This window comes from Carassius carassius, chromosome 20, assembly GCF_963082965.1.
Source record: "Carassius carassius chromosome 20, fCarCar2.1, whole genome shotgun sequence".
In the NCBI taxonomy this organism is placed as follows: Eukaryota; Metazoa; Chordata; class Actinopteri; order Cypriniformes; family Cyprinidae; genus Carassius; species Carassius carassius.
This window is the reverse complement of record NC_081774.1, coordinates 3,684,461-3,709,759: the sequence shown is the minus strand read 5'-3', so window position 1 is coordinate 3,709,759 and position 25,299 is coordinate 3,684,461. Positions and strand designations below refer to the sequence as shown.

General features: G+C 36.6%; 2 protein-coding genes across 8 annotated transcripts; one reads left to right on the top strand and one right to left on the bottom strand.

Moving 5' to 3' along the window:
- The first annotated feature begins 152 nt into the window (after positions 1 to 152).
- LOC132096079 (semaphorin-4E-like) lies at positions 153 to 13,106 on the top strand. Of its 5 annotated transcripts, none has more exons than XM_059501214.1 (16): positions 153 to 410; positions 1,622 to 1,869; positions 5,046 to 5,343; positions 5,861 to 6,006; positions 6,126 to 6,188; positions 6,777 to 6,875; positions 6,961 to 7,060; positions 7,299 to 7,409; positions 8,221 to 8,372; positions 8,479 to 8,651; positions 8,773 to 8,929; positions 9,021 to 9,243; positions 9,633 to 9,748; positions 10,409 to 10,566; positions 10,669 to 10,721; positions 10,804 to 13,106. In XM_059501214.1, the coding sequence occupies exons 3-16, from the start codon at positions 5,229 to 5,231 to the stop codon at positions 11,382 to 11,384; spliced, it is 2,247 nt and encodes a 748-aa protein (XP_059357197.1). In that variant the 5' UTR covers positions 153 to 410; positions 1,622 to 1,869; positions 5,046 to 5,228; the 3' UTR covers positions 11,385 to 13,106. The 5 variants fall into 5 exon arrangements, with proteins under 5 accessions (XP_059357197.1, XP_059357196.1, XP_059357195.1 ...); XM_059501213.1 differs by having other exon boundaries at positions 1,619 to 1,869; XM_059501212.1 differs by having other exon boundaries at positions 153 to 1,359.
- LOC132096078 (splicing factor Cactin-like) lies at positions 12,868 to 22,017 on the bottom strand. Of its 3 annotated transcripts, XM_059501210.1 has the most exons (11): positions 21,582 to 22,013; positions 19,768 to 19,930; positions 19,372 to 19,728; positions 19,145 to 19,240; positions 17,904 to 18,049; positions 17,660 to 17,822; positions 17,444 to 17,558; positions 16,480 to 16,672; positions 16,281 to 16,403; positions 15,266 to 15,603; positions 12,868 to 14,050 (listed from the first exon to the last, which is right to left on the bottom strand). In XM_059501210.1, the coding sequence occupies exons 1-11, from the start codon at positions 21,851 to 21,853 to the stop codon at positions 13,560 to 13,562; spliced, it is 2,457 nt and encodes an 818-aa protein (XP_059357193.1). In that variant the 5' UTR covers positions 21,854 to 22,013; the 3' UTR covers positions 12,868 to 13,559. The 3 variants fall into 3 exon arrangements, with proteins under 3 accessions (XP_059357193.1, XP_059357192.1, XP_059357190.1); XM_059501209.1 differs by having other exon boundaries at positions 15,266 to 15,600; positions 19,372 to 19,930; positions 21,582 to 22,017; XM_059501207.1 differs by having other exon boundaries at positions 19,372 to 19,930.
- Positions 22,018 to 25,299: the final 3,282 nt, after the last annotated feature.

Sequence of the window (25,299 nt, the reverse complement as noted above, 5' to 3'; positions counted from 1 at the left end):
GATTGCTAATAAAAATACTAACTTTATTAAGATTGTGAAATTAATACATGATTTAAATTGACTCTTACTGCTGAAAGTGACATGCTGTAAAAAAAAAAAAAAAAAAAAAAAAAACATCCACCAACCTTGCTATAAAAACTTCTAAATTCGTGACTTGTTCAAATATATTTTTCACTCAATGAATACGAAGCAGTTTATGGCCAATATGAATTATTTGTGGCCATAAACTGAGAGGTGTGGCAAAAGTTAATTTTTGACCCTGCTTCATAGTGTCTCAGTAGATCTGTTATGTTTTAAAATTCGTATGATGCTGTTGGACACATCTGCAGGATAAACTTCCAAGTTCATGAAGCAGGTTTTGCTCTCATAAAATGGTATTTGAATATAAAGGACAATTCAGCCTTCTGGAGGTGAGTTTATTCCCAGATTTGTAAGCGTTTATGTTGATAGGTTGTGAGACTGTTGTGTTCCTGATCGACCAACTGTTATTATCGTTTTTATGAACATGCATGGTGCTACTGTGACTTTGTAGATAAGTTTTCATGTGATGTTAAAATCATTTCTTATTTATAACTGTGATATTTATGGGAATTAAAGGGAAGGTTTTGTAGAATTCACCAGTTGTTCTTGTTTTACATGTTGTAAAATGCGTGTTTGTCCGCGGCCCTAGTTTCATGCTAACAGCTCATTACCGACATCTTGCGACTGAAAACGTTACTAACAGTTAAATCCACAGATCATAAAATACCTTTAACTATTTAATTATTCATTAGGTAAATATCCGGTTATTTGCCAAAATAAATATATATTACAAGTTGTTTATCGCAAAATAAAGAGAGGCGAAGAGGAATCGCTGTCAGGGTTTATATTGACCACCAGGTGGCGTCAGTAACCTTTAACTTTTACCTCAACATTTCATTTTCTTATTGAAATTGGATAACAAACGCTACATAAAACAAAGTCTAAGCCTATATTTAACTTTGAAAATGCCTATTGACTACCCAGCGGGCAGTTGACCAGCATTAAAAGAAGAAATGCGGTTGAAATTGTGTCAGAAATTGTTGTTTCTGACCGTTTATTGCTAATTTGTTTCTTGCATATTTATATTGTTCACTATGAACAAAGGTTCGATTTGCAAAACAAAAACAAAATTTAGCAGTGATTCATTAGACCTTGATTCATGATGTTGAGTCATCGGTGAAAAACTGGAACAGTAGGCTTCAGAACAAGTTCGTCCAGATTTTCCAGATCATCTGAATTTGTGTAAAGAAAAGAAATAAAGTCACAATGAACATAAAAACAAGTTTTGGATAGAAGCAGAAGCTACAATGAGCCAGTGAACCTCTCAAAGACGCTGAGGTGAGAACAGTCTTTTTTCTTCTTTTTTTCAATGTGAATGCAAAATTTGTTTGGAAAGGTTGAAATAGAGAAAATCAACATGAGTTTTCTCATTTGTTTACTACAGCTGCAAATTTGGCTCAGATCAGAAAACAATACAGCCTCACCTTCACTCCACTTTCTGCATTTCACTCTCTTGCTGTCACTTGTAGGGACTTGTTTGAGATTGAGGAGCTTCTAAAAGCATGTTTTGTGTTCTCTCGCTCTCTTTTATCTCCAGCAGAAGAATATCTTTGACTTCACACTGCAGGATCTGAGCAGTTTAATGCTCTATCACACAGAGCAGAAGACACCATGAGCTCCATTCACTGCAACACACTCTGCTGCTTTTGAGACTTTGACCAATTTTGATTTGTTGTGCACTAGAGGGCTGGAACAGTGTGTGTGCATGTGCATGCGTGTGTGTGTGTTTGAAGAGGAACCACTCACTCATGTGAGCACAGGAGAACTTAGAGACTACCTGAGAATTTGGTTGCATGGTGAGCACACATTTTTCAGCCATTGCTGCGTTTAAAACTTATTTTCAAAGGAACTGAGATCAGTACAGAAATGCATTCTGTTTAAAAAGCTCAGCTGTTTTCACTTGTGTGAGGTTTACAGAGGCATTTACTGATCGTACACTGTACTTTTCTTTTGATGCATTTAACGTGTTGACTTACACATCACTTAATGAAAATTAGATTTTGGTATTATTTGTGATGTCCTGAACCTGTCTGAATATGAATCTCGTGCTTAAAGGGTTAGTTCACCCAGATAGCAAAATTATGTAATTAATAACTTACCCTCATGTTGTTCCAAACCTGTAAGACCTCCGTTTATCTTTGGAACACAGTTTAAGATATTTTAGATTTAGTCCGAGGGCTCTCAGTCCCTCCATTGAAACTGTGTGTACGGTATACTGTCCATGTCCAGAAAGGTAAGAAAAACATCATCAAAGTAGCCCATGTGACATCAGAGGGTCAGTTAGAATTTTTTGAAGCATCGAAAATACATTTTGGTCCAAAAATAGCAAAAACGACGACTTTATTCAGCATTGTCTTCTCTTCCGTGTCTGTTGTGAGAGAGAGTTCAAAACAAAGCAGCTGGATATCCGGTTCGCGAACGAATAATTCAGTTCACCAAATCGAACTGAATCGTTTTAAACGATTCGCATCTCTAATACGCATTAATCCACAATTGACTTAAGCTGTTAACTTTTTTAATGTGGCTGACACTCCCTCTGAGTTCAAACAAACCAATATCCCGGAGTAATGCATGCACTCAAACAGTACACTGACTGAACTGCTGTGAAGAGAGAACTGAGGATGAACACCGATCCGAGCCAGATAACGAACAAAAGACTGACTCGTTCACGAGTCAAGAACCGGTTGCATCGGTTTTCGGATCACCAGTAGTTCTTTCGGACAGTACGATTCAATAAACCGGTTGAAGAAAACGGTTCACCGGTTCTTTTGCGCTCGACGTAATGGCGTCATTTGCGATGATTGCCCTTGATTCAAGCCTTCGGTTTACCCGCGCTCATAACACTAGCACAGAATCAGTTCAGAATCAATCACCAAAAGAATCAGTTCGGTTCAGGCGCTCTGTGTGTCAGTCTGCTTCACGCTGAATCACACATGCGCAGTATCATCAGCTCCTCGGTTCTTCTTATCTGGCTCGGCTCGGTGTTCATCCTCAGTTCTCTCTTCACAGCAGTTCAGTCAGTGTACTGTTTGAGTGCATGCATTACTCCAGGATATTGGTTTGTTTGAACTCAGACGGAGTGTCAGCCACATTAAAAAAGTTAACAGCTTAAGTCATTTGTGGATTAATGCGTATTAGAGATGCGAACCGTTTAAAACGATTCAGTTCGATTTGGTGAACTGAATGATTCGTTCGCGAACCGGATATCCAGCTGCTTTGTTTTGAACTCTCTCTCACAACAGACACGGAAGAGAAGACAATGCTGAATAAAGTCGTCGTTTTTGCTATTTTTGGACCAAAATGTATTTTCGATGCTTCAAAATATTCTAACTGACCCTCTGATGTCACATGGACTACTTTGATGATGTTTTTATTACCTTTCTGGACATGGACAGTATACCGTACACACAGTTTCAATGGAGGGACTGAGAGCTCTCGGACTAAATCTAAAATATCTTAAACTGTGTTCCAAAGATAAACGGAGGTCTAACGGGTTTGAAACAACATGAGGGTAAGTTATTAATTACATAAATTTGCTATCTGGGTGAACTAACCCTTTAAGGCGCTTAAACACTAGGGTTATTCTAGAGTTATGGATATAATAGCATTTTTTTTATTTTGAATTAGATTTCATTATTATTATTTCAAATGTAGTTTTAATTGATGTTTAAGTAGTAATGCACTTTTGCATGTATTGTATTTTTAAATGTGTGTGTGTGTGTGTGTGTGTATATATATATATATATATATATATATATATATATATATATATATATATATATATATATATATATATATATATAATTTTTTTTTTTTTTTTTTTTTTTTTTTTTTTTTTCAAACAGGCTATATCTTCATATGTACATTTCTCGTAATGCCTCTCTATTCCTGTGGGTGTCCATGAATCTAGCATGATTCTCTTTAGGGATTAAATAATGTTTGACATATTCTGTCTAAAAAAAAAGTGTAATTTAGGGCTAGGATCGTGTCAGGCTGTGGTAATTTAATTTATTTGGCCAATATTAGCAGTTAGTAGGGTAGAAAGCCCCCTCAATTATATAAAAGTTAGCATTTGTGTACAAGTGCGTCATGGTGAAATATGAGTGGTTTCTGATCAGATCTATGCTCATGCTACAGCACATCTCTCTTGACATTCTATAATCATGCTCTTTGTCAGCAACGTAGTAAACATATTCTTCTGCAAACAGATAATAAATGCAGCACTGAGCACTTTTGTCTCAAGATGCATTGATGGTGCATTCATACGGTGCTAGCATATATTCTGTCAAAATTAGCAGCACTTACAAAGTTTTACTGGTGTCAGTAGGACAGGATATGGTCTGTATGACTGGTTTGTCAAGCATTAAAATTTCCCCTCTTTCATTACATTATTGCACTTTGCAAGTATTATTAAACTTGAGCCCATATCTTAATTCTTTTTTTTTTTTTTTTTTTTTTTTTTTGGAGATCAATCAAATGGATGGAAATAGTCTAATCTATACTAATCTACCTATATCCAGGTTTTGGGTTTGCAAACACAGGTTGCAAAATGATGGTACATTTGTTCTCATTTCTTCATCATGCCTGTGAGGTAACACCAGCTTTCGGACAATAAATATTTCCTGGGAGCTTTTAATCAGCCAGTCGTCTTTAACAAGATGGGAAGGAGAGATTACTTTTTAAAACCTGCGTAACTTTTCAGTTTATACATACGATTGTGCACGTCATTTTTTGAGGTTTGTAAGGCATATCTCAGGATGTGGCAGGGGTATTTCTTTGCTTTTACTTTTTTTAGTGAGCTATTCTGGCTTTGTGTTGTTCTGTGGCTTGAAAAGCAGAACCGTGTGTCTCTGTCAAAGTCCTAGAGTAAAAGCTTTCAGTCTGCGCATTAGCATCACTATAGCAGTGACAGAAATACTGCTGCCAGCACCCCTGCCTGTTCACACTCTCTCTCTTTCTTTCAGATGGATTCAAAGGGTTCTTTGCTGAAGAGCGTTCTTTGCAGCTAAAGTCATATATCTCAGTATGGAAGCGTTCTGGACTGAAGCAAGGATGAGGAAACTCTGACAGACAGACGACACAGGAATCTAGCACTCGCACCATCTTTAGACCAAAATCACTGAGTGATTTTTTTACTGGAGCACTGAATGATGTTTCTGCTGGCTGTGCTCTGTGTGTTTTACATCTGGAGTCCAACAACGCTGAGCGGAGGTTTGGGAGCGACACCGAATACCATACCTCGCAAAACAGTGCCAATTAATAGTAAGTTGAATTTATGATAATTATGTTTGGACGTCATTACAAAATACCAATGTACTTTGATGTAAAGTGGTCCAAAGTGGAAAATATTTGGGAACATAACATTTTTTAATTATGTGCATTAGATACAAAATATTAAATCAAAAGTAGGTATCTGCAAACTATTTGTGTTAAAGCTACTGTATGCCATGGTGCTTGGTGTTTGATTTACATATTCATATATAAAGGTGCTTTAAAGACTATTACGGTATTACTAACATGCTAGTGTTCAAAGTATTTTTTCCATTGTGTGCCAGTATTCATGGTAATAACATTACATTTATATATGTAATTATAATTTTTTTTATTCGCTTATTTTTGTATATTTATTTATTTTATGTTTAAATGTGTTTTGTTGCTTAGAGAAGATATGGAGCACAATTCTTTCTTCGAACAATGTTTAATTGTTCTTTGTGTGACTTCCATTTTTGGCAAAGGTTAGCTACTCCTGCACTTGACTGTGGCCTTTATTTGTTGCTAGGAAATGGAGGACGTTTGTTTCGTGAGGAGGGTGTTTGGAACTACACCACTATGCTTTTGAGGGAAGATCTCAACATGCTCATCCTGGGTGCCAGGGAGGCCATTTATGCCCTCGACCTTGATGACATTACAGTCAAAAAGACCATGGTGAGGTCTTAACTGCATATTCACAAAAACATATTTGTTTGCTAATCCATTTAATAATATTCTGCAGACTGGGGTTTTTGTATATAGGGATGATGGTAAATTGTACTGATTCTCCACAGGTGAACTGGTCAGTCTCAGATACTGAGCAAAGAGAATGTTCCAATAAAGGAAAAGATGCTACAGTGAGTTTTCACATCTTTTGAGCTCATTGATATATGTTTTTAAACAATGCGTTCCTGGCACCAGTATTTAATGTTTTTTATTATAGACATTTGACTTGCTTTATTAGCAGATGTGCACGCTTATTGATAACTTTGATTAGTGTATACATTTATTATAAGTGGGCAGAATGCAGTTTATTAAAGCTTTAATTATTTAAAGCTTAGCAAAATGTACTTAAAATTATCTTTTCAAAATGAGAAATGCACTCTTTTCACGGGACAATCTTCATTTTTTACATAAATAGAAAATGTCATCTGCATGCATTTCATATTTTATGCAAATATCAAGGTAACTAAATGTTTAAGGATGTTTTAAGAGTGTCTAACCAAACGATTCATGCAAGACAGTGTCTCTTCATATTGATGATTACAGCAGATATATCCACAGATATAAAACTAATTCTAAGTAAAAGTCAAGCATACCAATAAACAGGAAACGGAAGCGTATGGTTCTGCTTGGTCAGAACTGAGGTTATTTTTTTTTCACTTCACATCATGTCACATCACTTATTAGTTCCACCTTGGATGCATTGTTTGCTTTTTCTTTAGAATGACTGCAAAAATTATATCAGAATTCTTCATAAAAGAAACGATGACAGAATGTATGTTTGTGGAACCAAAGCATTCTCCCCAACCTGTGACTATATGGTGAGTCTCATTAAGAATTAGTGACACAAACATAAAATGTCCATTATATAGTGCTTCATGTGTTTGTTGCATGTCATTCTCTTAGTCCTATGCCGATGGTAGTCTGACTTTAGAGGGTAAACAAGAAGATGGCAAGGGGAAATGTCCCTTTGATCCTTTTCAGCGACACACATCAGAGATGGTTGGTACGTACTGCCACTTTATTTATGATGCGGAGTATACTATGATAAAAGTGTACTTGTGTACTTCGCAGTGTGACTTTGTATAAAAACATCTGCCAAGAATGCATAATTGTAAATGTATTGATAGTTATATTAAATCACACTGTTTCAAAAGTATAACCAAAACATATAATAGATTGTTACTTTATTACCAGTATTTTCAGCATCATCACTCTTGTTTTGTTTTTTTTCTCTCTTGCAGATGGAGTATTGTACTCTGCTACTTCAATAAACTTTCGGGGTTCAGAGCCGGTTATGATGCGCAGCTCAGAGGAACCAGTGCGGACAGAGTTTTCAAGCAGTTGGCTCAATGGTGAGATACAAGAATGGTGATGCATGCCTAACCAAACCTCCGAACCCTGTATGGTTAAAAACAGCAAGAACATATTTGCATTTTGCAAACTTATTATAGTACTCTTACAACAATCCATAACAGTTTTTCCCAGGAAAACACCATTACACTTTGTTTAGAAAATGTCAACTATTTTTTTCCAATGTGGCTTTTTCAGTATATGACTATAAGAAAGTTGTAATTTTATTTTATTTTTTAATATATTTTTATGTATTTATTTATTTTTGTGCACTTAATGACTGTTTTTTTTTAGGTAAGCCTAGGAATACCAATATACTATTTGTAGCATTTCCATTAGTTTTAATTGCAGTTTTCTTCGTTGGTGCATTCAACACTTGAATGCTTTTTTCTATTATTCTTTATTCTTAATAATATGCTGTTTGCAAGGAAATGGATTTTGAATTCTACTTTTTTTCTGACCAGTCAAATGTAAAACTTCCACATAATAGTGTTTATATGCTAGCAGAGATTAACATTAGCTAACTAATCAAGCCTGGGTACTTTAATCCAAATGCTTGTTAAAGCTATCTAACCAACTCATCATTTGATGGGAAGCCAATGTATAACAGCGGTTCGGTTGTTATTAAAACGAGTGTATAATCTAACATACTTTCACTGTGGAGTGATTGTTGATGCCAGACAGAATGGTTTGAGTATGACAGTCATATACAGATAGGTGTGAAAACACAAAAAACAGTTGTGGGTGAAAACGCCTTAACGCTGACAGGAAGTTGATAGTAACTGAAATATGTGTGTTTGTTTGTCATTTAAGAACCAAATTTTATCCACATGGCTCATATTCGGGAGGGAGAATCGAACCCAGAGGGGGACGATGACAAGCTCTATCTGTTCTTTAGTGAGACCGCAGTGGAATATGACTCCTACACCAAGATGGATGTTTCTCGAGTAGCTCGCGTGTGCAAGGTAAATTCCCATCTTATCTTGAGTCATATGAGCTGTATTGAGAATCATTACAGCATTTCCTGTCTAGACAACTTATTCGATTTATGTAAAATGTAATGTCTTTCAGGGAGACGTGGGTGGGCAGAGGACGCTGCAGAAGAAGTGGACTTCTTTTCTAAAAGCAAGGCTTGACTGTCCCGTTCCAAACAACAACCTGCCTCTTCTTGTCCAGGATGTTTTCCACTTTTGCCCCAGTAATTGGACCACCTGTGTGTTTTATGCTGTCTTTACCCCACAATTGTAAGTTTGAGATCTTTTTCTTTCTTCAAAGACAGTTTATTTTATTTTTTTCAAACCAGTTCAATAATAGTTCTGATGTTGAATAGTTCATTAATAATGAAACATTATTTCTGATCAACAGAGACTCCTCTCCGTACTCCGCGGTATGTGCATACAAAATCGAAGACATCAAGAGCGAGTTCTCAAACGGCAAGTTTAAGACTTCTGTTCCCGTTGAGACGTCATTCATGAAGTGGGTGATGTACTCAGGTGATGTCCCCGATCCCCGACCGGGAGCAGTGAGTCTTCTGTTCAGTAACTAAGTTCAGCACTTGTTCAATAACACTGATTCCCAGAGTTCACTAACCTTCACTTTGTTTTCAATTACAGTGCATTGATAATCATGCCAGAGATATGGGTTTCACCAAATCTCTGGATCTCCCAGACAAAACCTTGCAGTTTATTAAAGATAGGCCGCTGATGGACCAGGCTGTCAAGGCCCTTGGAGAGAAACCACTGCTGGTGAAGACAGGCGCAGCTTTCACTAGAATTGTTGTGGCCTCTGCGACAGCCTTGAACGGGACCAGCCATCAAGTCATGTTCATTGGCACAAGTAAAAATGCCTTTATGTGAATCTGTATTGTTTATAATCAGTAAACCCTCCAAAAGTATCCAAGTTTTTCTGGGCTTCCTGTTTAATCTTTGTCCAGCTGTTTTTAGTTGTACATAACTGTTAATTTTGCTGCTTGATATTGAAAATCATTGTCTTACCATATTATTTGAATGTATTATCTTAGTTATGAACACACTGGTTTGTAGTGCAAACAGTTTTACCGTTTACTGCACATTGTTGTTATTCCCCAATAGCGGCTAATGAATCGAAAGTCTTGCCCGTAGGCTTATATAATATAACATCATATATAATATTTTAGCTGTGTAAGTGTGTTTAACTGAAATTGTTGCACAGTCTTCTGCATTGTGTTGTGTTCTGTTATATATCAGAGAGCGGTTCAGTGCTGAAAGCTGTGAATTATGGCGGTGAGATGGTCATTATGGAAGAGATTCAGCTGTTTGAGCCCTCAGAGCCCGTGAAGATACTGCGACTTTCTGACACCAAAGTAATAAGCAGATGCATTTATTGATGTTATTGCTCTCTTAGCAACATCATGAGCTGTGTGGGTCTGTTTCTTTTCAGCAAAGCTAATTTTATTCCTGTAACTTAACTGGTAAACCAAAGTAAGGGTGAATGCTTTCTAAGTCAAACCTTAAATAGCAGCTAACATTAACTTTCTGTATATATTAACATTCAAAGAACTGTTATCTATTTGAATATATTTTTAAAAGTATTTTTTCCTGGGATCAAATCAAAGCTGAATTTTCAGCCTCATTACTCCAGTCTTCAGTGTCACATGATCCTTCAGAAATGTTTCTAATATGCTGATTTGCTGCTCAAGAAACATTTCTTATTAACGTTGAAAACAGGTGTGCTGCTTAATATTTTCGAGGAAATGCTGATCATTTTTTTATGGGGGGGTAATTATTTTTTTTCATAAATATAAGGTTCAGAAAATCAGTTTAACAAAGCTTTACTTGATCAAAGTATTAATTTCATTGAAAAAAATCTCACTGAACCCAAACTTTTAACAGTAGTCTATCTTCACTGTGCAGTTTTATTGGAATATTTTATGTTCAACTTAGGCAAGAGTTAAAATGATTGTAATTTCTATTATTGTCTATCGAGATATGTTAAGTTATGTGTGATGTCATCCCAACAACAGCTTTATGTGGGTTCCAATGTGGGCGTGGCTCAGCTGTCCATCAATGAATGTGGGCGGTACCACACGTGTCTGGACTGTGTTCTGGCCAGGGATCCGTACTGTGGCTGGGACCTCGAGGCTGAGCAATGCTCTACCATAATCAGCACACACAGAACCAGGTAAAAATCAAATAAATTTGTTAACAAATAAATAAACGAGACAAATAAATATAAAACCTCAGATTCAGGAGAAATTATATTTTGCTATTATTTCTTCCATAGCACTGTGATTCAGAGTTTGAGTTCTGGTGAATCCAACCAATGTCCACAAATAGGTACTTGTATTATATCCCAGAGTCTTCAAACTGTATGTTCTGGTAGAAACACTAAAATTAACATCTAGACCTTGTGTTACAGGTGACAGTAAGTCAATCAGCGTCTCGTTTTTCCACGGCAGTACCGTGCAGCTGTGGTGTGAGCCATACTCCAATCTGGCACAGGTTGAATGGCAACTGAACGGACAACCCCTCAATCCCTCAGACACCATCAAGATCCTGTCCGACAGCCTGATGATAATCAACGCCTCTGCAGATGCCAACGGCCGCTACACCTGCAGTTCTGTAGAGTGGAATTACAAAACCCAGCACGTAGAATATGATCTTACAATTTGGTCAGAATCCGGGAGTACAGCATTACTACACAACGTTAAGGAAAAAGAAAACACACTTGTGGCCATGGTGGTGTTATTGTCACTGACTTTAGCTCTGCTAGTAATTTGGAACCTGTACAAAGGGCATTTTCCTTTGCCGTTTTGCCACAGGAGGGTAAAGGTCACAGAGAACAGGTGCGATACAAGTCTGTATGAGAACCAGCCTCCAGAACAAAAAATAGCATCATCAGCGGTGAACTTGAACCGCAACAACAACAACAAGAACGACCAGAGGTACTCCTCATGTCAGATCCCATTGAGATATATAGACTATGAATCTGAGATTTGAGATTTTTATGCATAGACTTGCTAATGCGACTTATCTTCATTTATATGCAGACAAAGCCCACTGAGCCTGGCTTCTCTTTTGCAGCTGTTAAATTTTGACTAAACTGATGTTTTGACCCACTATTTGTCCTTGATATATCCATACCTTCCTTCTAATGCCATAGTTCAGCCATCGCACACACCATGTCCACTGGACAAAAAAAGACCCTTTTTTGCATAAGGTCTGTCTACATTGCAGCTTACTTTGGTCAAGAATTAAAAAAATACTTTCACTTGGTGGTCATATTTGCATCACCACTGGGCAGCTATTTCAGTTATTCATAACCAACTGGCAAAATGGTGAATCTTAAAAACTGCTTGGCAATATTCTAACATGAACTGCCTCACAAATGCGGTTTCTTATGTTAAAATAGCATTTCATTAAAACATTTTTTTAGGACCTTGAGTGTTTCTGTGTGAACCAGAGGATCTTAATTCTAATGTAAATACTTTACCAATTGGCGATTGAATGTTTTATTTTTAAGCCATGACTTATTAGTGTGGTCATATTGCATTTTGTGGGTTCTCCTGTTCATAGAGCCTGTCCCAATGTCCACACTTGCCGTCCTGACTTCTTGAGAGTGGACGCACATGACAGGTTGGCAAAACTTTCCCAGGTCTGAGAAATGCCAAAGCTCAGTGCCATTAATGCACAGTGAATCCCGTAATAAATCTCTGAGGTGTAGCCCATCATTCATCATGTTAAGGAACTCATTTGCCCTATATTTTGAGGTTAAAAATGCTTAGACATATTAGATATATAATTTGGTGGTAAAACATAAAGTGATGGCACATTTTTTGGTGCTGAAATAAGCATGTATTTATTTATCACTGCCATTTAACACTTAATAAGCAGCATCACAATTACTTGTGTCATCTGTTATATAGGACTTTCTACACATTTAGAAGTTTATGTTAAATTAATTTGATAAATTGCAGTTTTACAGTGCTATGTCGTGTGTTTTATCTGGTTATGAAAAGCTCTATGTGACAATTTCAGGAAACGAGAACATACTTATCAAAGTAGGCAAATGGTTCAATGCAAAGACCGCAAGTGTTGCCCACTTACACAGGAAATGAGTCTTAGTTACACCACATTCATAAGCCTCAAGTCACATTCACTCCATGAACGATAACTATAACAATAATAACAATGCACAGCAATAGGCGCTAATATTCTGTTTAATATTAATATTTTGAGGCTCACTCATTAAATTCAGATTCCAGCAATATCATTCCTCTCTGGTGTGACTTCCTTTTCTTTTAGAATTAGTTTACAATTAAGAAGGATTATTACAACTTTAGTTATAGATATTGTGCTTTGGGTGAATGGCCCCAAAATACAGTTTTTCTTGTTAATATGTAGTTTAGGCTACAAAACAAACTTTTGCCACAGACAAACTCGGACTCAAAACCAGCGAATAGCTCATGCTCAAAAGTTATCATTTTATGATGTTGCATCCTGTAAACAATTTTGTTTCCAGGTGGACTGGTTTAAAAAAAAATAATAAACTGTGAGCCCTGAGGTCCACACGGACAGGAATGAGCTTCCTGTATCTCCAGGATGCCAAGACAAGTGTCAAGTGACTGTATCTCAGACTCAAAGTTTCAAAATGCAGCTTATGTGACGTGTTTGTATATGAATGTACTGCAGAAACTCAATTTTAACTGTAATGCCATCTAATGTGAATAAAATACTTTAAAATGTCTCTTTGTAAACAGCTTTTTCCAATAAACAGCCAATTAAATGTCAAGGTGTAAAGTTTATTAAAAAAAAAGAGCACAAATGACAATGAGATTAAAAATGAGTAAATCTTTAATGTATCACCTCAAAAACATAGTACAAGAATAGCGTTTTCAAGTTCATCAAATGGACACCGTAAAAAAAAAAAAAAAAGGTATCAAATACAAGCGAAGTGCTTGCAAATCAGAAAATGTACGAAACAGGATTTTCAACAAGGACAAGGTCCGTTCCGTTGAAAACCTGTTCTTCCACTAACGTAAGAAGCTAATGGAATCGATAAACAGAGATTGTACTACCTTTACTAGATTTACACCAACTTTAAGAGATTTGAAGATGAACGTTCAGTGATCCCGATAATCAACACTTTGCTGATAAAACTCAACCTCGTCCTCTTCATCGCCGGTATCTGTAACGTTTAAAGTGGAACCACAGCTGAAAGATTCCATTGGCGAACTGGCAGCGGAAACCATGGCGATGGGAATATTCCCATTCACGGTTCACGATCTTAAATGCGATGTCTTCGTACGGAGGTCCGGCGTGGAAGCGCAACATTCCAAAGTCTTTATTGTCGGGACAGGGCTCGAGGAAGTACTGCGGAGTCGAGCGCTTGTCGATGAGATCGGGGTAGAAGATGTTGAACTTGTAGCCCTGGACGATCTTGGGCGGTGGGTTGTCGAAGTCGTAATGCGTCTGATTGTACTTGTTCCACTCGAAGCCGGTGTGGACGCGGTTGAAGAAGCGGGGCTTACGTGGACGGTATTTGTCGGCCCACAGGTACATTTTTCCAGTCAAAGGCATTTCAACGCTGAACTGGGCCTCGTCGCCGCTCATGCCCTCTTTAGCGCGACGCACGAACGCATCTTCAGCGCTTTCATTTGCATCGCCTGTTCAAAGACAATACAAGTTAGCATTAGCATAGTTTTATGTTCCTAACAATAAAGAATCTTTACAGTGACACTTCAAGATTACTGAACTGTTTATTTCCTACTGGTTGAGATGATGTTGATAATTTGTTTTTATAATTACAGGTCTACGAAACAACTTTAGAGGCGTTGACCACATGATTATTAACTTTGCCGCATTTTTTACAACTTGGTATTCCACCCATGTATTAAAATTGTAATGCATAAACTACAATGAAAATGTCCTTGATACGCAACAAAAAAATAGATTTTGCCAGATTATGTGATTGCATAACTGGAGTAACCAATGAACCAATCACATTGCATGGGATGGGAACAATGCTGTATTCGCAAATATTAAAAATATTAAATTCACAACTTTAGATTGGAACCTGAAAATATCTCAGGTTCTTTTGTAACCATCAGTCCATTAGAATAGAAGCATTAAAGCTTGTTTTAAGGTGAATTTCAGTGCCTCCTTGAATCAATTTCCTGTATTTCTGCAGTTTTTTTCCAACATATTTTTCTATACGAGAGTTCAGATGCAAAAGCCTCTAAGTGCCATCTGAAATTTTCATCTAAAATAGGATTTGATCAGGCTCCTATATTATGTTCAGTTATTTCACTTTAATAGCCTGGAAAAGGACCTGCACATTGCCATTAAAGTAAAATGACTCAACCTAAGCAGAGGAGCTTGATAAAAAATCCTAATTTTAGATGAAAATTTCAGAAGGCACTTAGAGGCTTTTGCATCTGAACTCTTCATACATAAACTCTTTAGGTGAATATAAATGCATGCCTGAGTCTATTTCCTGCACTTTCATCCCCTTGATACAGGATGGTGAGTTACAAAAGGGAAAGAAAAAAATAATGTACCCCCCTCTGGACAATGTTGAAATTACATTCTATTTTTGCCTTTTCTGCACCCACATGTAAAATAATTTACATTTCTTGCCCTTTTTTTGGTACATAATGCAGAAAAAAAGTGGAAAATGGATTAGAAAGATGGAACAGGGTGGTATTTAAAAAAATTAAATCTTTCTATAAATTATAATTTCAAACAGCGAAAGTGCACACTATTTTCAACTTTCCAAGTTCCTATTTTACCTTTCTTCCAGCTGCACTTCTATTACTGAAATCTTGTATAGTGTGTGTGTATTTTGACTATGGTATAAGAAGCAGCAGAGCGATACGCACCGGTCACCTGCAGCTGTGTCCGGGCCAGCACGAGTCTCTGCAGGTCCTCGTCCACGTTGATGGTGTGTGTGTCCAGCGGTAGCTCTGAGGGCTGCAGGAGGGTGGGACTGTAGCGGCCGGAGTCGTACTCCGCCTGACTCTGCTGGATCAGATCCTCCTCTGTTAACACGGCCTCCGGTGCTTCATCTTTCTCTCCCTCCTCCTCTCCTCCCTTTCTCTTCTCTTCTCCAGACCGCTCCCCCTCTTCTTCATCCAGCCTCCTGGTCCGTCTGTCTCTACCGTCACCTTGCTGAGAGCTGCCCGGCTCCTCATCTGCAGACTCCGCCGCTGTAGGGCTACTGGGAAACAAAATGGACAAACCACAAATTGGGTATGTTTCAAATGTAATGGATTTAATTGAATCAAGACATTTGTGATAAGGTCATTTTGAAATATTATATATTTTCTAGTACAGTTTTCATTATGTTTTTACAGCCCTAAATACATACAAAAAATATTTTAAGAATTCTAATATTAAAAAAAACTACAATAAAATATTTCCTGATATTTGCAAATGTCCTATAACTATGGAATCACTGACATATTACTTTTTTGTAGGAAGTATGTTATTGTACATGCATGCTTGAAAAATAAACTGTACACAGAATGCAACTATTAGCATTTCAAATGATAGTATACTACTTTATACAAAACAACACTTAGTTACGTTTAAGGTTGTGTTCAGTTACATTTCAGAATCAGAAATATAGTAATTTAGCATTTATCGGCAATATAATCATTATTTAGATTCAGAGTGGATAAAGTTATTATTATTATTTTATTAATATTTTAGATACATTTCAAGAATAACTTTAGTCATTTGAGACTTAAGCTAAATTTAAATGTAAATTTGATTTAGATTGTGTGCAGTTAACCATTTTTCCATCTTGGAAATATAGATATATACTGTTATACAAAAATAAATAAAAAACCTTCCTCAGTCTTGAGTTGTTCAGGTGGAAGTGAAATCACTCACATGGGCCGCTCATTCTCCGGCTCTTCTTTGATGATGGGGAAAAGTGGTTCACTATCCACACCTTGTTCCTGTTTGAGTTTATACAGCTTCTGCCGCAGGACATCCTGATGCCGTTCTCTCAGCCTTCACAAACACACACATGAAGTAAGATATCACTGGACTCTAAAATCCTCAGTTACTCAGTTAGTCTGATACACACCTGGCTCGTGCCATGTAGACCCGCACCTGCTGCAGGAGACTCTCCCAGTAACCGACGTCCAGGTTGGAGCCTCCAGACTGGATCTTATTCTCGATGTTCATATAGAGAGCCTGAAGCTGACTGTACGTCTTCCCTTTAAACACGCTCTGCACATCTGTGCTGACGGATGTGTTTATGCCCTCACGACGGTCACCTGACATGACACCGAAAGCAGAGATGGATGAGGGGTAGTGCACGGGACTTTCTTTAAATATGCTAAACAGCGTAATGCATTAGGGTTGCATAATATTCATATATCCCCTATGTAACATTTTCAGAGATTACATTTACATTGTTTCCTGAATCTAAAAATAATAATTAAACTGCTGTATAATAATAAAACAAATACGCCAGAGTTAAAAAGTATACTATGCTCACCAAGGCAAGTAAAAAGTAATATTGTTCAATACAATTTAAAATAAATGTTTCTATGTGAATATATTGTAACATATTATTTATTCCTGTGATCTAAAGCTGAATTTTCAGCATCATTACTCCAGTCTTCAGTGTCACATGATCTTCAGAAATCATTTATTATACCATTATTAATTATTATTTGCTTATTAGTCTTCCTGCTTAATATTTTTGTTGAAAATTATCTTTTTTTTTTCAGGATCAGTAGAAAGTTTGAAAGAACAGCGTTTATTTGAAAAAAAAAGAAATCTTATGTGAGATTATAAATGTATTTATTTATTGAATTTATTTTGACAATTTATTGCATCTATTGTGAAAATAGCTATTGATTTGATTTCTTTAACCAAATTATCTAAAATGTTTAGTACTGTATATATAATCTTTAAAAACTATTTAATAATAGCATAACTTAAAATAACTCAAATTAATTAGACATTTAATATTTACTCTAAAATGAATCAACTGTAAACTCTACAGGTGGTAAATGTCATAGTGCGGGTCATCACATCACCTGGTCCCTTGCCTGATGCCTCCAGTTTGCGCAATTTGCTGATTTCATCTTCAGTAATGGTGGTCATATCCCTCCAGAAATCCACGTTCTTGCCCTGTTCCAGCTCCATGTACACCTGCAACGAGAAACACACATCCAGATTTAAATTTTATTTTGTGTAGAAATGTCTAAACTGGCGGCCCAATCGCATGTAAAATCTCTCTTGTCCTCACACACCTTGATGTCCTCCAGCAGGTCGTCCATGTCTGTGGCGGTGAGTCCGTTCAGGAAGGTGTACGGTTCATGCATCTCCACCGACAGATCATCGTCTTCAGCGCTGATGTATTTAGCCAGGAGGTCGATGGGTTTCGCTCGGCCGTCACGGATCCGGATCTTAGACCTGCATCACATCACAGAACCGCATTACAAATGGACCAATCACAAGTATTTATGAAAACACTACACGTCTGAAGAGCCTGACCTCAGTTTGGCCTGCTGCAGGTGAAAGTTGTCCTCCTGTTCTGCCCATGTTTTGAAATGTTCAGCCTCTTTCTCTCTCTGCAGCATCTCCAGCTCCTGCTCGCGCATGGACTTCTCCCGCTCTCGCTCCAAACGCAGCTGCTTCACCTGAACACACACATCTCACACCTTTAATTCACTTCACTCTCTTTAGTTCATTTCCCAAATGCAATTTGGCTGCAACATTAAAGGCTAGACTAACGTTTGCTGAGAAGCATGTCGACAGAGGACCACCAAAAAGTGAAAACAGACTCTACTGATTGAGTGAACTGTTCTTTCTGCCTCAAAATAACTTGATTGCATTTGAGGGATATATTTGACAGATTATCACTCATGCAGTCCTTTTTACTTGTTCAAATACCTTTAAATGGTCAATAAAACCCATAAAATGCAGTTTTACACTTGCTAAAAAGTGATTACCGGTACATGCGCCAATCAGTTTTCAGCAGACAATACATTTTTGGCAGAACACCGGCAACCCTGATCTAATTTAATCTAATCTAAAACACCTATATATTGACTGATTCGTTATTATTGTTTGTAACACTTCCATTAACATTAGTCAACTACACAAATTAACATGAAATTACAATAACTGCTTTTATTAATCTTGGTTCATGTTCATTTCAACATGTTTTAATAAGACATTATAAAATCAAAGTAATGTCTGCTAATTTTATTTAATGGAGCTAACATGGACTAAAAATAAATAGTTGTAATTTTATAACCAACATTAATAAATAACATTAAGTACTGCAATTAGCTTTAGCACATCATTAGTTAAAATGTCTAATCTTGAAACGCTTGTTTATTTTTTATATATATAAATATATATATATATATATTCATTCTATATTCTATAATGTTTCAATTCAATTCAAACTTTTAAAAAATACTATCACTTTAGTGTATGGTGCCTCCTGTCAGGTTAACTAAAAATACTAATTAATTTTTTTTTTTATTGTTAAACTTACAGGAGCACTGTAAGCAAAACTAAAATTATTTAAAATTAGTTTCATTAGTCTTTAACACTTATTAACATTGAAAAATTATTACAGGGATTTTTATTTTGGAACTGATTTGAGGAAATATAAACTTGATACATAAGCAAAAAAAGTTTTTTTAACTATTTTTTTTTCTTTAGTAATTCTTAATTACATTTCAAATTCCACTTAAATGCCATCATTCAAAAATGTTTAGTACCTTTTGTAGTTCTCTGCGGTTTTCTTGCTGGATGTGTTTATTTCTCTCCTTCAGATTTTTTTCGGACAAATGCCCGATGCCTTTCTTCTGCAGAGCCTGAGAATCACACAAACACACACAGTAGTTGAAGTCTATTTCTGTTAACACAAGTCCCAAACAGACTTTCAGTGAAACATCTGCAATATCAACACATATTTGCCCTCCGGTATCCATAACACCTCTCTCACCTTCTGCCATTTGAAGGTCCCGAGCAGGTTGTTGTCTCCAAACGGGTTGTCGGCGTTGGTGTAGCCCATGTACTCTTCACTCCAGCCCATCTTCTCCCTCTTCTTCCTCTCCTTGGCCTCTTTCTTGGCCAGACGTCTGGCTCTCTTCTCCTCTGGGGTCTCCAGAGCCTTCATCATCTCCCTCTGCTTCTTCTTGTCTTCTTTGGTGGAGGAGGACCCCTGTGTGGTCTTGTCTCCCTGATCAGAGTCAGCAGAGGAGCTGGAGGAACTCAAGGATCTGGATTCAGAGCATCTGCTTCCGTCTCGATCCCTCTCTCTGCTCTTCCTCCTCCTCCCGTCTCGGTCTTTCTCCCTCCGTATCTCTCGGCTGGAGCTCCGGCTCTGTCGTCTCCTCCGCTCTCTCTCGCTGCTCCTGTCATCTCTGTCTCTGTTTCGCTCCACGCTGGACTCTGAGCTGGAACGTGAGGAGCTTCTACTCCTCCTCCTGCTGCTCTTTTCCTCCTTGTGTTTCTTCTTCGTCTTATGTTTCTTCTGATTATTGCGACTATTACCTGAAGAACTTAAACAAAGATATAAAATAATGTTATGTTCACAATCAGCAGTTTTCAATCTTTAAGATGCCATAGATCCCAAAATATAATCATCCTGATGAAAATGACCTCCATCATGAAATTTCAATGGCATCTTTGTAGTTTCTTATATAAAGGCTCAATTTACCATTAATTTACAATTTACAAAAAATATATACCGTATTTTCCGGACTATAAGTCACACTTTTTTTCATAGTTTGGCTGGTCCTGCGACTTATAGTCAGGTGCGACTTATTTATCACAATTAATTTGACATGAACCAAGAGAAATGAACTAAGAGACATGAACCAAGAGAAAACATTACCGTCTACAGCCGCCAGAGGGCGCTCTATGCTGCTCACTGCTCCAGTAGTCTACCACTGAGCAGCATAGAGCGCCCTCTCGCGGCTGTAGACGGTAATGTTTTCTCTTGGTTCTTGCTTCTAAATAAATGCGATTTATAATCCAGTGCGATTTATATGTTTTTTTCCTCATCATGGCGTATTTTTGGACTGATGCCACTTATACTCAGGTGCGACTTATAGTCCGAAAAATACGGGTATATATAATTATGTCAAAAAATATTTATTTTGTAGTTATAATTAACTACAATATTAATAAATAAAATATTTAGTGTTTCTCAAATTATAATAGGTGTATTCAAATTAATAAGCGTATTAGGGTTTGATAAAATAATTGATAACATGCAAAAATGAGCCGTTAACTATTAATTATTTATTCTTTCCTTACTTTTTTATTGCATTTTTGTTTCTCATGAACCTTTATAATAACTATTTTTTTCTGTAAAGCACTTGAATTACCACTTTGTAGGAAATGTGCCTCATAAATATTGTTGCACTGTGTTGCCTATTACATTTTTTTTTTTTATGTATTACTATAACACTATATTGTACTAATGTATTTAAAATCAATTTTTATAGTTATTGTATTCACTTTTATTTAGTAAAATCAGTCAAATACAGAGCGAACAGAAGGCAAATATAAATAATTGTACAAGTGTAACTGTTTGTTAATATGAAAGTGAGAAAGTGAAAGTGAAGTGACATTCAGCCAAGTATGGTGACCCATACTCAGAATTTGTGCTCTGCATTTAACCCATCCGAAATGCACACACACAGAGCAGTGAACACACACACACACTGTGAGCACACACCCGGAGCAGTGGGCAGCCATTTATGCTGCGGCGCCCGGGGAGCAGTTGGGGGTTCAATGCCTTGCTCAAGGGCACCTAAGTCGTGGTATTGAAGGTGGAGAGAGAACTGTACATGCACTCCCCCCACCCACAATTCCTGCCAGCCCGGGACTCGAACTCACAACCTTTCGATTGGGAGTCCGACTCTCTAACCATTAGGCCATAAGATATAATATAATATTATATCTTATGTTAACAACATGTTTATGTTAAAAACAAAAATATAAATTAATTTTTTAAAACGAAATACAATTACTATATAATATTTGGGCATTTATGTTTAAAAGGGCTATTTGTTTTTGTTGTTTCTTGTTACTAAGTTATATCCCTGCACTCACAGTTTGTCTTTCCATCGGACCTCTTCTTACTATATAAACTGAAATTCCTACAGGATTGCTAAATTGTTAGTTTCTGGAGGTTTTCAGCACCTGTCTGTGTCTCTGGATCTCCGCAGTGATCGCGCTCTTCTGTCTCTGTGATCGCGGTCAGAGTCGCTGGAGCGGCCGGACTCCGGTCCTCGGGGTCGGCTCGGGCCTGCTGATCCTTCGCTGCTCTCAGACCGCGCTCGTCTGCGAGAACCTTTCACGGGAGAGCGGTTCCGACCGTGTCTGTCCTCCGGCGAGCGCGAGCGGACATATCTACGAGTACTTTCTGGAGAGCGAGACCGCGATCGGCTCCTACGATGCTTCTTCGAGCCCATGTTTTCAGGTCCTGAGTCCTGACCGCCCTGTGTCGCGTAAATAGGTAGTTTAAGATGTTTTCAATATTTATGTCTCCCAAATCAATTCTATTATACCACTTAAGAAAGCAATATTGATTTTTAAAATGTATATTTAGAAAATGCGCAGGTCATAAGTTTTCACAAATATTCGTATAATTTCTAGCAGGCAAAATATAGGACTTCACATTAGGGTCCTTTTTGATTCGAAATTTTGACGCCTTGCTGCTTCGTCTGATGCAGTTACAGAATTGCTCTTGTCAGACTTTTTATGTAACACACCAATAATAACATGTAAATTGTCCAAGAAAATTTTGTTAAAACTCTTTCAAAAAAAAAAAAAAACATCTCAATAACTGGCTACAAAGTGTTATCTCAATTTTTAGAAGAGTTTTATTGACTAAAATGGATTAACTCTTAAGGTTTGTTTATCCAGACTCCTCCTTAGCTATCCCACTTCATTTACTAAAATAATGTAATATTGCATTATTTAACTTCATCTGGAAAAATTAGCATCACTATATTAACAAAAATGATTTAGTTCACACAGCTATGAAGAAGGGGGATTAAATGTTATTGACTCAGAAATAATGAGTAGTGTTTTAAAAACTCAATAGTTAAGATAATTTCTTTGTAATGCAAATTGCTTATGGATTACTGTCTCTTCTTCAATATGTGGGAAAGTATGTGGCTTGGAATTTTTGATTAGATGTGACTTTGATTTGTCCAAATTTTCTCTCAAAATGTCTGCTTTTCATCAACAAGTTCTCCTGTGTTGGAAATTAGCATTTTCTCACAACTAGTCTACACAAAACTTGTATTAATTGGAACAATTGTTTTAATTTGCACCATAACAAATCTTTATTTTATGAAAACTGGTTTAAATATGACATTTTATTCTCTATTGGACATGATGAAAGATTATAGAAATGTTCTCAATTACAAGGATTTCTGTTTAAAACATGGATTTGTGTGTCAGACTAAAGAGTTTTACAATGTTGTAAATGCCATACCAAAAAACATGGTATTGTAAAAAGGGTTCTTACTCTGTGATCTTCTCTCTCCCATCTCCTTGTCTGGGTGAATTATTTATTAGAGATCATAAATGAAACAACAAATATATTAGAAGTGTCTTGATAAACTTCATCCAAATAGAATTAAACAATATTATGTTTTCAAAGAATTTAACCCCAAAGAGATGAAGGAAATGAGAATGAACTCCCTAAAGTGAAAGAACTTCATTTTAATTATTTAATAAAAAATTATGTATACCCATCTATAGACATTCTCAAATCAAAATTTGATATTGAAGAAAACTCTTGTTAATTCTGTTAAATTGATATTGAAACCAAATAACATATTTTTTATTGTAATTACTCAAAGTTGTTTTGGACTAAATTGTGCAGTAAAATGTCATGTATAATTACAGTACATGGGTAAATCCCCTTGAATACAAACAAATTAAGTTTGGTCTGCTTAAGAAAGATTGTTGAACAACTTTTTTGAAGTTGCTTTGACTTAACATTGAAATCACTCGATCCAGACGCTCTATTTGCTTAAGAGTTGGATAGTGTTCTGTTTATTGTGCAGTAATTTAGGCCTAATATACAGTTACAGAGATTTGCACTAATGGCCAGGTTTCCCTTTGTTTCTTTTTACCCAAGTTTAAATTAGTTTGTCTTAATTTTGTATTTGAATTTTATTTTCAATATTTATTTTGTATATGTTTTTATTTCTATGCATATCATATGGCAGGCTGCAATCTATTGAGTTCAAATAAATACAACATTTTCTAAAATACTTATAGTCTTTTTATTCTTCAATCAGTTAATATAAACATCTTAAATATTAAAGATGTTATAGGATGTAATAGCGTTATAGAACATAAAAATAACTTCACAGTTACTTTGCTGAGTAACTAATTACTTTTTCAATGTGGTAACTGAGTTACTAACTCAATTACATTTTGGGATAAGTAATTTGTAACTGTAACTAATTACTTTTTTCAAGTAAGATGACCAACACTGCTTAAAAGTTTATGTAAAACTTCATTGTTACATGCTGTATTGGTATGTCTGCCTCTGGGAATTGTTAATTGTTCATATTGTTTGTTCAATGCATATTTTGTATGTACTCTTGTTTATTGGTCAATAATAATAAAAAGTAACATTTTACTCAGGAATTCTCTCTTGTTTTATCTGCAATTAATCCTGCTATAGTTTCTATATTTAGAAATGTGATTTTGGTTGATATGCCCATTGTCAATCTAACTGATACAATACGTGGTAAAATTTGTTTTTCACAAATCTATTCGTTTTCTATTTTTAAAGGAGGTTGCTACCAAGCCTTGCTCTATTTCTTATTGGACTAAATTTGTTAGAAATCCTATGTGGGACAGTATTTAGTTTTTACTGTTGGAAACTCAGAAGTGAAGACCAGGAGATGTTTGGATACCTTTCATACAGAAGTTACTCTTAAAGTGAAGTGACATTCAGCCAAGTATGGTGACCCATACTCAGAATTTGTGCTCTGCATTTAACCCATCCGAAATGCACACACACAGAGCAGTGAACACACACACACACTGTGAGCACACACCCGGAGCAGTGGGCAGCCATTTATGCTGCGGCGCCCGGGGAGCAGTTGGGGGTTCGATACCTTGCCACGACTTCCCTTCCTCTTTATTGAGGAATCGCTGATCGCTGCAGTCATCCAAGTCTAACCAAAGCAATGATACTTTGGAGTTTTTATACATTCAAGGGGGAGGCATACATATAGGTGGAGACAATCTAACCCATAGCAATCAGCCTTGATCTCATCAACATAACAGTGTCATTCAAATGCAGAGGTGCCTGACAGTATCGCCCATACCTTCACATTATCAAAGAAACAACGGCACAGCTGTGCCTTACGTTTAAGAAGCCAGGTGGTCAGGAAGAGCATTAAAAAAAAAATCATAATCTCAAACTCCTGATTTTCCTGATTTGATCTTCTTGGATATGTCAGCCATATCACCTCAAAATGTATATGATTATATTTGAAACTAGATTTAACATTTTATAAAATTTTAATCCCACATTACCTCAAACGTTTTTTGTTACAAACAAGATAAAAGAAATCAGTTGCAAAATAATTCATAAATTCTATCCTGTTTAAACATTTTCTTAGTGAGTTTAAGAAGGATATTGATGTTTAATTGCTCTTTTTGCTCTTTGCACTTCGAAACTTCTGGCACTTTATGTTAAAAAGTTATGTTACATTTTGGAGGTCCCAGTGGGGCAGTGATGTATGGATGTCGCTTGGCTCAGAGCGATCAGCAGGTGTCACTATTTATGAAAATAAGTTTGCCGGTGAGATTCTACACGTGATCTCAATGGTCATTTTCTCTTACAACTAGCAAACAGTTGTAAATCAGTCAGCATTCATGC